The 14,401-nt window shown below is 38.3% G+C and overlaps 1 protein-coding gene across 1 annotated transcript; it reads right to left on the bottom strand.

The window, feature by feature from the left end:
• Window positions 1-6,861: 6,861 nt before the first annotated feature.
• lacc1 (laccase (multicopper oxidoreductase) domain containing 1) lies at window positions 6,862-12,731 on the bottom strand (the record flags this gene model as incomplete). Its single annotated transcript, XM_079254315.1, has 5 exons — window positions 6,862-7,072; window positions 8,164-8,389; window positions 8,491-8,656; window positions 10,002-10,180; window positions 12,245-12,731. 5 exons carry the CDS (start codon window positions 12,729-12,731, stop codon window positions 6,862-6,864), a joined length of 1,269 nt encoding a protein of 422 aa, XP_079110441.1.
• Between the last annotated feature and the right edge of the window lie 1,670 nt (window positions 12,732-14,401).

Genomic DNA, 14,401 nt, shown 5'->3' with positions numbered 1-14,401 from the left:
GTGTCTGAAGGCCAGAAGGCCGTCACTTGCAGGGGTACAGTTATCAACATGGCAAGCAGCTGTGTGGCAGCTAATGTCGTAATGTAGAGGCAAACGAACATCTACAGGGACCATCTTTGTTTGGAACAGCAGTGACAATAAGCCACATTTATTTTTCCTTTCCTGATAAATGCACATAGGAAGTACAGACCAATACCTCTCTTTCCCAACCACTTTACAACATAAGTGGCAAAAGAAAAGGTTAGGACAGATGTGTGTCCTGAGAAACTAAATCAGTTGATTAATCGATCAAGAAAAAAAAAAACATAAATAAAATAAAAAATCATCTTTCATAGCATGCATAATGAAAATGGAGATATTTAATGTTTCAACGTCACAAAAGTATTTTTCAGAATTTTTAATAGAATATTCATTTATTGTTAATTAATTTTTATGAAACTGAACACACTGGCGTTACCAGTTACCAGCATCTATTTATTTATGTTTATTCGATTTAAAAATTAAAATGGGCTCAGATTGATTCAAATTTATGTAAAAAGAAAATGATTCTATTATGATTTACATGCAACAACAGGAATGGTTCAATAAAAGCCCCCAAAACGTATTTTTCTAGGTATAAATGTTTTAGAAACCGTCACAGAAACAAAACTTTTCTCAGAAACATTTAGTCTACATACATCTTTAAAAGTGAAATATTTTCACTGCGGTGATGTTCTGTAGGAAGTTGTGGCTGTTAATATCTGTGTATCATCGTCGTATACTGGTGGTTTTTCTCTTTCCATTGCCAGCAGTTGTATGTTTACCTTCAGCTGAGAGCTCCTTCCAGTAACCTCTACTACCTCCTACAGGACAGGCCTGTGAGCTACGATATGATGCAGTGGAATTACTTTATCCTAAAGTCTACATGTAATTTTCAGAGATGATGAAGCTGGATTATTAATTTTTTTTAAAATTTATTTATCCTGAACATAGGAAGTCAAGCCTGCACAGTAAGACTCAGCTGGCAGCTACAGTACTGACAGTGAAATGAATCCCTTTTTGTTCTGGAGTTGTTTCTGTCACTTTTAAAATTTCCATATGAAATGTGATGGTCTGTAAAACTACTTCTGTTGGGAAAAACTGAGCATTTTCAGTTTTACATGAGAACTAGTATAAGCACCCAGGTGTTGTGTTTCCATCAAAGCCAGTCAGAGCTTTGATGGGTTTTTATTCTGACTGAATACTGTTTAATTTCACTTCAAATGCAAAATGCTGGTGAACCTTTGAGGGATTTTTGACCAGTCTGAAAAGGGCTCAAGTTACCGTAATGCATGTAAACACCCGATCTGAGCCCTCAAGTGGTCGGGTTCCTTTAGCTCCTTTTAGAGCATGAAAATAGTAACAGTAGCATGAGGAACATCTGGAAAATCACTCATTTAGTTTAACAAACTAACAAACTTGGACAGCAGACTCTTGTTTTCTTTTTCTCCTCCTTCCACACAAGTTTTATTATTTCAGCTTCATGAGGATATTTTTTACTTCATGCTGTGCTGGTTACAAATTGGAAACTCATCTTTTTTGCTGATTTTTAGATCTCAGAACTGGCTGAGGATCATCCCAAATAGCCCAAACTGGAACAAGGAACCAAAAAAAAAATAAAGTCACAAATGTATGTGCAGCTGGATGTTTTTTCTTTTCTTTTTTTTTAAAAATGTTTTTTTTAAACAGGAAAAATAACTTGAAGCATAAGTATGAGCTGATAGGACAATTTTCTTCTTCTTCTGAATGGGACAACAGCAACACCGGTGCAGTTTGGTGCCCTCTGGTGGCAGCTGGAGGTAACAGCTTAAAGTTTTTTGATGCTTGAAGGAACTTTTATGCAGAAAATATTTAATGTAAATAGAAATGAGAAACTTTCCTGGGAATCAGGCTGCACTGAACATGGTGCAAATGCTTCCCTGACTTCCTACTGACTGATGAATTGAGTTTAAATCACTTTTCAGGTATGCTTTTGTTTTTTAACAGTAGATTTAATGTCACATCTGTAGCTCTTCATATCCAGCCACTCTTGAGGTTTGGTTATATTTTTACTGAGGATTTACTGTTTAATATGTTTAGTTCTGTTTACTAGATGGTGCAAAGCAGCACTTCTCTTTCCAGGGGCAGTCTGTGTGAAAGTCCCTGCTTTTAAGCAAGTCTTTGTTTTCTTTATCATATGATCAGTGTGCTTGGAGGAAGCTGTCAGGTTGTCGAGCCAGCCCCACACATTCCTGTCATCTCTGTTTGAATATAAAATCATAGAGTAAAATCTGAATCTCGAATCTCTGGAAATGATAAACTCAGAGTTTGTTAGACTTTTCTCTTGGTGGTCCAACACCTTAAAAATCTGCAGACAGGAGCAGGAGCTTTTCCTGGGAAAAAAAAACTTGAGTACTTTTCCAGAAAACTAGACGGCCTCTGGTTACCTCCGAATGTTAACTTCTGGAAACAAGCTGCGGACATTGTCAAAAAGCTTCTCAACTCTCAGTTTGGGGTGGGGTGGGGGCAAGCAGTACTTTCTGTCAATGTGGCTGTTTAGGAATGAAACATCAGATCTCTGAAAGACAGAAAATCTTGTCCAGCGGGGGCTTTACACCCTCTGAAGTTCTCTCACTTCAGCTCTGACAACTCGGTGTTTACATGGAGGACACAAGCAGATGTTGTCGGTGCAGAAGATCTATTAGGATCTAAACGGAGTTACAGCACTGATAGCAAACTGATGGCGCACATTTAAACAAAGACATAAAATAGCAGGATTTCAGAATTGTTTTATTTCAAACTCGTTGCTGCTTTTATTTGCTACGGACAAATGTGACGAAGACATTTTTGTTTGAACTCTTCGCTGTGTTTAGCAGCTAAACTGACAGTCAAGTCTTGTGTTTTTTAAAAAAAAAAAAAAACAACTGGAGGAAACCACAGCCAAAACTTGGTGTATGATGTTTGAAGCGGAACAGATGATTCAGTGTGGGGTGGAAAAAAAGAGCTGATTGTGTGCAGTGACAGTACATTTCCAGAGATTTTTATTGTACAGAATGAAGAGTTATCATTAAGGTTGATGGTTGTTTCATCATAATCAGTGGTGGAAAAAAATGTTTGTGTAACAAACAAGTGCAATGAAGATGACTTTTACCATGCATACGTTTACTTTTGAATGCTGACCTGGAGCAACATCAGAGGGTTTCACTCTAAAATCTCAAATGATGCATCTACATCCGCTTCTGTTGGAGCTTGAGGTGATTTTGTCACTTCTTTAAACTTAAAGAGAGTAGATGTACTTTACTTTCTTCTTTAAACTTTTTTAAAATGATTTTCTGATTATCATCAGATCACTTTTTAATTGGTAAACAAAAAACAATCACAAACACAATAAGTTAAAGATGGATGCATCTGGCAACAAAGATACCAAATATTGATGCAGAAAGTCTTAAACTGCTGCAAAGAGACAAAAAGCCGCCTGAGATGTTATACAAACATGCTTAACAACAAATATGAGTTGTAAAAATGACTACAGAGATTTAAACGAACTGTAAAGACTCAGAAAAGTACAGCGAAGACAGAAAAAGAACCAAAAAATGCAGGAAAACTGCAAAGATGGGTGAAACAGCTTACGAAGAGCTGCAGTGAGGGCAGACGCATTAGAAAATAAAAAATAAACAACTACTGATGAACACAAGGTGTAAAGAGACGGTACAGTGCAAAAACACTGCAATAACACAGCACAATACATGTAAATGAATATTATAGGAGCCAAAATAGGGAAACAACCACCTGAAAGAAATTAGCTGTGCTAAACACATAAAATAAGACTTTTTTTTAATTTATTTATTTTTTTTAATTCTTTATTGGTGAAAGTCGCCTCACACCAGCAGGAATTCAAGGAGAGTCCCAGTGAAAAGAGAAGACAAGACGCAGGGGGGACAAACAAGCGGGCATTAAAATAGCAGCAAACGTAGCTTATGTACATGTTCTACAGGGGTTATATGAAGGAATGATATAAAATATCATGATTATAACGTGGGCAGCAATAGACAGGGTGGTGGAGGTTGGCAGCAACTGAATTGCACTTGTTAAATGTTAAATGGAGCTGTTATCCAGTTTGATGTCTGGAAGGAAGGACGTGCAGTAGCGCTGCTTCCTGTAATGGAGGTGAAGCAACCTCTCACTGAAGATGCTGCTCAAAGCCACTGCGTTGGTTGGGTGGAGTTGTTCATGATGGATGTTAATCTGGCCATCATCCATCCGTCTGCCACCTCCTGGATGGTGTCCGGTGATAGAACCAGCTCTCTTAACCAGTTCTTCCTCTGTGTTTGTGCTCCCCTGGACCTGCTGTTACAATATAAAGACGCGGCGCTGTGCACGAATCATGAGCACGATTTAGTGGTTTCTAAACTGTCCGACAAGCAAAGACCTCTTAAACCGCGTAAGGCGACCATAAAAACCAGTCAAAATGAAACGGGACATTTAGGACTCATTTCTTTTTGCTTGTGTGTCTGAATGAAACTCCTCTGCTGTTGTTCCTGTTGACCTGCCGCTTGGGTAGATTTATTTCTTTTCTTTTCTTTTCTTTTTTTTTTATTTTATTTTTTTTATTTTTATAAATAAAAAGAACATGTTGGATTTTTGCAGCTTGATGTTTTGCACTAAACCAAAAGAACTGGCCTTAATGATCAGACTTTCCTGCTGAGCTGTGTGGGAATGAAGAGTGGGCATGAAGAAGTTTTACTTTTAGCTTTTTATTTATCGGGAAGTTAATTTCCATCAAGACTGTCTCATATTTGTTTCTATGTTCTGTAAGATGCAACATGTCAACGACAAGCAGGAGACTTTTAAGTCACAGATGAGTTGATTCAGTGTGAAGATGATCCAACCTCGGCCCAGTTTTCTTATTTTTAGAAGAATTTGACCGAAACGGACTCGGAGGATGTTTTTGTTAATGTGTTGAATGCTTTGCACTGATATTTCAAGATTTTGTTTTGAAATAAATTATCAAAAAAGTAAATCTGTGAAATTTTGTTGATGGAAATGCGAGATGTTTACAGAAGGCTGTTGAGAAAATAAATTCCGCTCAGCTCATCTTTCTATTTGTCATTTTCTTTCTTCTTTTTTTCTAGAAAAAGGGCTGCTTTTAAAGACAAAACCAGATTTGTCTTAAATAAATGCTGTCTGTATCCCTGAAACATCTGTGTTTGGTATTTTTGGATCATGTAAAATGCATGCTGGGGGTGTAAAGACTTACTGAATTTGCAGTTTGCTCTGCAGCACCCTGAACTATTCCAGTTATTTTAAGTTAACATGCTTTAAAATGGAGCAGAGGAAATAAAACAGGCAAAAAAAAAACCTGTACAGACTCCATCTTTAGTCAGAATAGCTTAAAAACACACGATTTACAGTTTTTCTAATAGCTCACCCCCCATGTGGAATTATTACCTTCTTTCAAGCTTTGGTCCTCCATCATCTGATGGGTTTCCTGCGTTCAGATCAGATCAGGGATCCTCAATCCTGGTCCTTGAGGACTGGTGTCCTGCAGGCTTTCCAAGTGTCCCTGCTGCAACACACCTGATTCAAATCGATGTGTACCAGCAGACGTGTAGAGTTTGAGTCAGGTGTGTCCCAGCGGGGATATTTAAAACCCTACAGGACACCAGGATTGAGGATCCCTGGTCTAGATGTTGCTGCTGATCAGGATCACCACATCTATCACTGCTGCCTGCTGTCGTTTGTAGACCACAGACCCTTATTCCTCATCATACAGCCAAACATCAACAATCACTGTTGCCGTGGTGATATGGTGCTGAATTCACATCTCCAAGCACAGGAGCCTTCATGTGGCCCTTTGGACCTTCCACAATGGCTCTTTATAACACTGGCTAAGACATTTAAAGAATTGGTGTTTTTAAATGTGGAAATAAGAAAAAAAAAGCAGTTTTTAGAAGTTTGTTTTATTTTTCATGGAATAAATTGATTACATTTTCACAGCATGACATTAATCTCTCTTTTTTTTTAATTGCTTTCCAGCCCAATAGGAATTTTCCAAAAATATCTACTTCCCATAAGAAGTTTTTTTTTGTTTTTTTTTTTTTGCAAATTTTCTTTATTAAAAAACATTGAACAAAATTAAAATTGAAAATTTCCTTTAGCAGATGTTTTTCAAAAATGATAAGTTGTCTTATTTTAAAATGTCTAAACAGCTTCATTTAGTTGGACTGATGAATGTTGCAGACTCCTACCTAGCAGATCTAGAAGATGGCACTTTGTCTCTTAGTGGTGGCAAAGGGTCCCATGAGAGTCCAGTTCATCTGACTTTGCTTCTCTCTCATCAGGGCTTGATGCCCATTGGAATGATGTTTACACCTGAACTGTTGCTATGGCTCTCGGTTGCCCTTCATCGAGTCAGAAGTGGTTTATTTCTTGGTGAAGATGTTGGGATTTGAAGTATCCAGTGGTCCTACATCCTCTGCATATATCCCCTCTTACTGGGAATCCTACTGTTGTGGCATCTTTTATCCATAAATGTCTTGTTGCAGTCGCCCTGCTCTGGTTCCACAGCACCTGACAGAATCTGTATCTTTTCTTGAAACGGTGATTTTACCATAGAATGTATAAAAATGACATGAACATGCAAGGATTCAGTTTGACTAGAAGGAAATTTACATTTACGGTACAAATGCTGATTTGGAAAACCCATAACTCCTGATGGTTTGTTCAACTTTCGTTGCTGGTTTTGCAGGATGACTGCATGTAGTTCAGTGCAAAGTTTTCTGCAGGAAGAGGATCACTTCTCCAAACAGGGATTCATGCATCCTCAAAGGTGTAAGTCCAGCTGCAGTTCTAACATCCCTCTTGTCAGCACGCCTGGCTTTCAGCAGGTCCGGCCTGTTCTCCTTGCTCCTTGATCCACAGGAAGCCCACCTGTGTGCCAAAGTTGAGTCCATCTCTGACGTGGGAGAAGAAATCTTCCGGATGACAGGAGGTGCAGGGCGTTATGCAGGGATGATCTGTGACAGTATTGTCGTGGATGTTCTCCGGCAAGATGCCACCTTTCTCTAGAAGGACTCTGAAATGGAAAATTATATTGTTAATTCATTAAATAAGTGGAAAAAGATAAGGCAAACTCTAATTAGTAATAAGAAATAGACTAAATCATCAGTGAGATTAAATTTTGACTTTTTATTTCTACAAATGTAATTATAGTCTTGAATGCTTTTAAAATGAACCATGATCATAACAAGACTGAGAAAAAGACTCAAGTGTGGTGTGTCTGGAAGGGCTGAAAGAGAAAACTTCTCTCCAAAAACAACATGGCAGCACTGCAGGAGAACCAACCACAGCAAAGTCCTTTAGACAGACAAGACTGGAGACATGTTTAACCTTCATACAAAAAAACAGCACATCACCACCACCTCACACCTGTTAAGCACGGTGGTGGAGGGATAATGATTAGGGCTTGTTTTGCTGCCTCAGGACCTGAAACGCCTGAAGTCAACCACAACATGTAGTGTAGGCCAGTCCAGTCAGAGTCTAGACCTCAGCAGGATCCAAACGTTATGTTGGGACTTGTTTTTTTTAAGTCTTTACTGTTTTATAATCTTTATATATTTTAATGTTTTTTCTTTCTGTATTCCATCAGATGGAGCCTTCTGCGCCGGGCGTCATGTCGGTCATGGCAGCAGGAACATCTTCCACGTCACTGGTGTTTAGACTGGTGCCCATGCTGGTGCCCATGTCGCTGTGGTCTGCTCGACTCCAGGTGCAAACGGCTCCTGTATAACTAGGTGTATGCGTGGTTGATGATTAATATGGGTGTGTGTATGTATGTGTGTGTGTGGTAAGGGCGGGGCTGATAGATTAGTCTCTGTAGTTCTTTTTTATCATTTATAAAGCACTTTGCGTTACTTTTTATGGTTGCAAAAGTGCTTTATAAATAAAGTTGGATTTGATTTGATTTAAAAAGAGCCGTGCTGCCAACTTCATGAACTGCTTCTGCTTTCTGGCTTTGTTTTTACGACATAATGACAGTGTAATATGCCACATGTTGCCTGAGCTTGTATTTTAAACACCAGATGCAGCATCTTCCAACTGAAAGAAGGTGTGCTTTCTTTATCAAGCATGGCGTGTTCTCTCGTGCTTTCTTCCCCTCAGCTGTACCTGCTGGCGAGCCGGATGTCGACGTGAGGTTTGGCTGATTCTGGGTCAGGCACACAGTCCGGATGGATGCTGACGAAGTCCAGCGCCTGCTCTCTGTCTAACGTGAAGCAACACACCCCCACCGACGGTCCCACCGCCACTGCGATGTCACTCACTCGACAGCCAAAATCTGCCACCATAGCATCTATGGTTGCCATGGCGACCCCCATCAGCGTCCCTTTCCAACCTGCGAGTTAATCAAATATGTTAAAATTTGCTATTAATCAAAATTAGTCAACAAGAAGACGCCCGCCTGCCGCCAGGAGTTTTGTTGGTGAGCGAACCGACCTGCATGAGCAGCTCCAATGACTTTCCTCACTGGATCAGCAAACAGGATCGGCATGCAGTCGGCACCTGGAGCGGCTAAAACAAGTCCGCACTGATCGGTCACCATGGAGTCGTAGCTTTCTGGTTCAGTCTTACCTAAAACCCAGACATCGTTGGCATGGTTCACCTGCAGGAAACATAGTATAGAATAAACACATTTATTGATCGAGGCTCTGAAACGGCAGTGGCTGCTGCAGGACGCTGCCATAAAACCAGACAGAAGCAAACTGGGAGGAAAAGTTTCACCAATTTTCACTTTTTTTCCCCCCTTTTTTACAGACACACACACTAACAACCAACAGCTCTTTGGAAACAACATGATGATCTCCTGCACCTTACTGTCTTGCAGGGAACTTGAAGAAGCCTCTGACTGAACACACTGTTGATTCATTACTGTGTTTAGTTTAGTTTAGTTTATTTAGGATCGCAATTAGCTGTAGAAAGCTACAGCTATCCTTCCTGGGGTCCGGCACAATTTTAACGCAAAAAACAAAAACTTGTAAAAGTTACACAGCACATCAGCACTTCTGTTCAGTCATGGAATACAAGCTATTTACATACTCAAATCCTTCTATTTACATCCATTTTTACATACTAAAATGCATGCATGTCATGTCCATTCATGTTATATTCAGTACTTTAACCATAATACATCATATTCTATCATATAAAGTTTACTGTAAAACACACACTATTCATGCACAAAAAATGCTTACTCATAATTGAAATCAAGCTATATACAGTTGTGCTCATATGTATTCATACCCTTTCATTAAAGAAGGAAAAAACAGCTGTCTGTAAAATAAGCTGAAATTGAAGTAATAAAAAATAAAAATTTTCTGAAAATCATGACATTATTTTCAAATTCTGGTTCCATAGAATTTTTTTTTTTTTTTTAAAAAAGCAAACCAATAAGATAATTTATTACATATTACATCAGTCCCCGCGACCCTGAATTGGAATAAACGGTTTGGAAAATGAATGAATGAATGAATTACATCAGTCATAAAGTAATATTTTGTTGAACAATCCTTTAATATTTCTGCTCCAGTCAGGTGTTTGCTGTTCCTCTCAGTCAGACTTCTGCACCTGTTGACAGGTATTTTGTCCCACTGTTCAACAGAAAAGTGCTCTAATTTGTCCAGGACACATTTGTTTGTTTTTTTTTCTTTCTTCAACTCAATTAAATGAAAAAAACAGTGTCTTATATTACTAAATTATATTTTTGCAAATTTTTAGTTATTGTTCCTTTTTTAAGTCTCCAGTTATTTGAGTGACTGTTGTAAATTCAGCCTTTTCTTTAATGAAAGGGGATGAATACATATGAGCACAACTGTATTTGATTATCTATCATACAAATCTTCTAGTACATCTCTATCCACATTATCAACTAGTTTGCTCCATTACACATATAATTGTATTTATTATACTTTTATCCATGTTGTGTTGGGGATGTAAAGCCTCAAACGCACCTTGACCAGGCGTAGAGGGAGAGGGTGAAAACCAGCATGGAGGGCCAGTCTGCGTCGGTTCTCCATCACCACGGCCTCTGGGTCTCTCCTCCTGCTGCTGCTGAACAGATTCAGGGAGGACAGAGTCTGGATGTAGGACACACCACCTGAGCGGGTGCTGAAGCCGTGACCGAAGCAGTCTGGGACACAAAGATCAGCTTAGTTTGGTAATACTGAGAAAATGCAAACAGTTTCTGGTTGAAAAAAAAAATCTGATGCATCATTAACACTAGAGCTGTGATGATATGCTTTTGACCCGATTCGATTCAGATTTTTTTGGGTGCCGTTTTGATTTAAATTGCGATTCTCACAATTCTTTAATATTGATGATTTTTGTAAATTTAAAAAAAAAAAAAAAAAATGTCAATGAGGAACAAACAACCCAGTAGCCACAACATCATTCTGCAGCTATAACGCCCAAGAAGACAAGTAAAAAGATCAATAAAAACAATAAAAATGATAATAAAAATTTTTTTATGTATTATTTTTATTTATTTGAAAAAAAATTTTTAAATCTTTTTTTAACAAAAAAATTTATTTTAAAATTGTGAAGCAAAAATTCCCAATTTTAGAATTTTTTATTCGATTTTCGCACCATTAATTAATATAGGTGATGAGAAAAGTAATATTTCCTGTTTGCATGACTCTGAAATGGAAAATTATATTGTTATTCGTGGAAAAAGGTAAGGAAAACTCTAATTAGTAATAAGAAATAGGCTAAATCAACAGTGAGATGACACTTTGATTAAACTATTTTTATTTTTACAAATGTAATTATAGTCTTGAATGCATGATCATAACAACACAATGAGAAAAAGACTCAAGTGCGGCGTGTCTGGAAGGGCTGAAAGAGAAAACATCTCTCTAAAAAGAACATGGCAGCACTGCATGTAAACCGACCACAACAAAGTCCTTTAGAACAGTGTTTTTCAACCTTTTTTAAGCCAAGGCACACTTTTTTTCACTGAAAAATCACAAGGCACACCACAAACTAAAATGTTTGGTTTTTTTTTTATAAGTCCATATTATTAATATAAAGTCCATAAAATCAAAGCCTCTTAAATTGAAATCAGATAAACACAAGAAGAAGGAATTTCATGTTTGGATGAACACAGAGCTGCTTTATAGACCAATAAGGTGATTTCTCAGGGCACACCTTCTTAGTGTGCTGTTACCATATTTAGTCTTATAGTTATCATGATAAGTTAGGCCAGAAGGCACTCATATGCATATTCTTTGACACCTCATTTTATGACTTCCTGTCTTTATGCTTGCATAGAGACAGATGTCTCGCACCTCAGCATCACACACTATCTACCCTACAGATTAGTATAATTCCATGCACACACACATAGAGAAACAAAGGTCAACACCCATATGACTCTCATATGCATACGCTTACACTGTGTAGCTTTTGTGTATAAATAAACTGGTCTTGGGCTGCTCTCGTTGTAGCTTGACTTTGATGTGCTACGTTGCACGAGAGCTACCTTTGCTTGCAAGAACTAACTGAGTCTTTGAGAGGAAAGCCGCCCGAACACACCTGATAATCTCTGTTCCATGGCACAGTGGTTGAAAAACACTGCTTTAGACAGACAAGACTCAACAACTGTTAAGCACGGTGGTGGAGGGATAATGATTAGGGCTTGTTTTACAGCCTTAGGACCTGAAACGCCTTAAAGGAGTATGTAAGATTTTCAATATTTTCAAAATAAATTAACTAATAAAATAACTACAATCATAATTAGTTTTTTTTAAAAAACATGTAGGTTCCAGTCTGTCCATATTTTATGTGTTATTAAATTACATGTTTAATTAATGACAAAAAGCACTTTTTTTTTTTTTTTTTTTTTTTTTTTTTTTTTTTTTTACTGGTAGGCAAACATTTAAGAAAGGTTTTTGTCATTAATTAAACTTGTAATTTAATAATACATCAAGTATGGACAGACTGGAACCTACATGTTTTAAAAAACTATCTAATTGTGATTGTAGTTATTTTTTTAGTTAATCTATTTTGAAAATATTGAAAATCTTACATACTTCACCTTTAAATCAATCACAGCATCTAGTGTAGGCCAGTCCAGTGGTCCAGTCAGACTCCAGACCTCAGCAGGATCAGAACGTTATGTTGGGACTTGTTTTTTGTTAAGTCTATTAAAGTGTAATTTTATTTATTTTATTTATTTTTTTCTTGTTAAACTGACCTGGAATCAGCGTGGACTTCAGTAGTCTCATACCCCCCTTCAAGGCGGACAGCTGCTGCAGAAAAGCTGACACCTCTTCACGGACTCCTTCACCAGGTGAGTCCTGGTGGGCGGAGCCTCTGCAGTTCGGACAGGTGAGCTTGTCCACCGGTGCCACTTTATAATCAAAGGTATAAAGTGCGGTGAAAAGCAGCTTCTGGTACTGGACGAGCACATCTCGACCTTGTGGACTTGTGAGGACCCTGATGGAGCTCAGGTCCAGCTGGTCCACAGTCTGTTTGAACCGGTAGAGACACTCCGCCGTGGAGCCGGAGTCTAGAACCTGCACGCCTCCAGGGAAGCTCGTAAAGGAGTCTAAAACTCCGCTTTTCTCCTCCTGGTCACGCTTCCCACACAGCAGAAAGACGCGCGAGTCAGACTCCTCCAGCAGAGACGTGCCGGTCCACGCGGGACAGCAGCCGTGAATCAGGTCCACGAGCACGGCCATTGGGGACAGCGTAGCTTAGTTCACCCCTCCTTGTTCTCCGTACAACACCAAGAGCATGACTTGCAGCGGGAAAAAGTAACAGAGAAACCAGTTCACCCATGAACTTCCTGCACCGCGAGGCTCCGCCCAAACTGGAAAACCCTCACGCGCTGTGGAAATTCTCATCTGCACGCTCCGCTCCTCTTTTGCTGATTGCCGCACTAAGTTTAGTTGGGTTAAAGTGTGCAAAGCTTGTTGTTCAACCGCAGGAAAACATGCAGCAACAACACGAAGTATTGTAGCGCTGACATGTTGCTGCTTGATCGCAGCGCGGCGTCGCTTCGTTTACGCTTTTTAATCCTAGTTTATCCTTTTGCTTTATAAAATAGTCCTTTGCAACCCCAACGAACCTTAACCTACATTTGGAAGCATTCACAGAGTATTTGCACAGTAACAAAACATGCATGACAGTGTAAATATGTCATACATGTTCCTATGTTATTAATGGTAAGAATGAGTCATGAGGAGTTAAACTTGAATTAAAGGCTCCACCTGTGAACATTTTATTCTAGATTAATACTAATAAGAAGCAGAAGGCCATTTTAACTGCTATACATCGTGTACCTACGACTAATTTTAAGTCGTTGGCACATTTGTCATACTTGGCAATAATAAAAACATGGTCCAGGGGCGTGTCTAGAGAGTTTGTGTGAAAGGGCAAGAGAGGGGCACAGACTGGGAAAGGGTGGCATGTTTAACTGCGTGAAATATTTATAAAGAAAGATCTATATTTTAGGAAATGATGGACATATTTACAGCTAAAGTGGCCATGTTATGTAAAAAGTTAGTTTAAAATTAGTCAAAGTTGTAAATTATGTTTATTTATCAGTGATTGTTTTGTTTTTTTTGTTGTTTTTCTGTATGACTTCACGTCATATGACTTAAACAGTTATAAAATCATTGGGATGCTTCACTGATTATAGAAAAAAACAACAGCTCTGAGGCAAATGAAACGTTTTAATATCAATTTCCTCCCGTATCTGGCCAAATATCTATTTGGCCTTCTTACATCTGGTATTTTTCATGTAAATCAAGTTTGCGAGATCATTCTATATAGATGAATGTTTCCTTATAACCAAGAATGTGATTATTTATATAAACATATTAAGATTATATTCCTGATCAAATGTGCTGTGGAAACACAAATGGTGTGGTCCTGGCTGTGTCTTCTCAGCTTGCTAGTATGGTTCACAATTACCAGATTAATTTTTGCTTGTTAGTTTGACTACTCCAGTAATGCCATAATTATAGATCTACTTGATAAAAGATGTAAGTCTATATCATTAAATCCCATGCACTCAAAGCAAAGTTAATTTTACTTGACTGCACATTTATTTTCATTCTTTTGCTGGAAAGACGCATTCTGTCTTCCACTCTGTTTGAGGCAACAGAACATGTGCAACACGTGCTGCATTTACTTGTACTTGGAAATCTGAGATTTTCCTAACTAAAGGTGGGGGGATAGCCAAGAAGCTGTAGGAAAAACATTTCGCTATCAGTTGTGTTGTTGTCATTGTTGTGTTATTAATGTACAGTATTTTTTATTTATTGTTTGTTATTGACTCAGGTTTTGCCCCAGTATTTTCCCTGGATGGATGAATCTCCAATGATATCTTAAAAAATTCTGCATT

Source organism: Telmatherina bonti, assembly GCF_933228915.1.
Source record: "Telmatherina bonti genome assembly, chromosome: 15".
NCBI lineage: Eukaryota > Metazoa > Chordata > Actinopteri > Atheriniformes > Telmatherinidae > Telmatherina > Telmatherina bonti.
The sequence above is the reverse complement of the archived record's forward strand: the minus strand, read 5'-3'. Positions and strand labels throughout refer to the sequence as shown.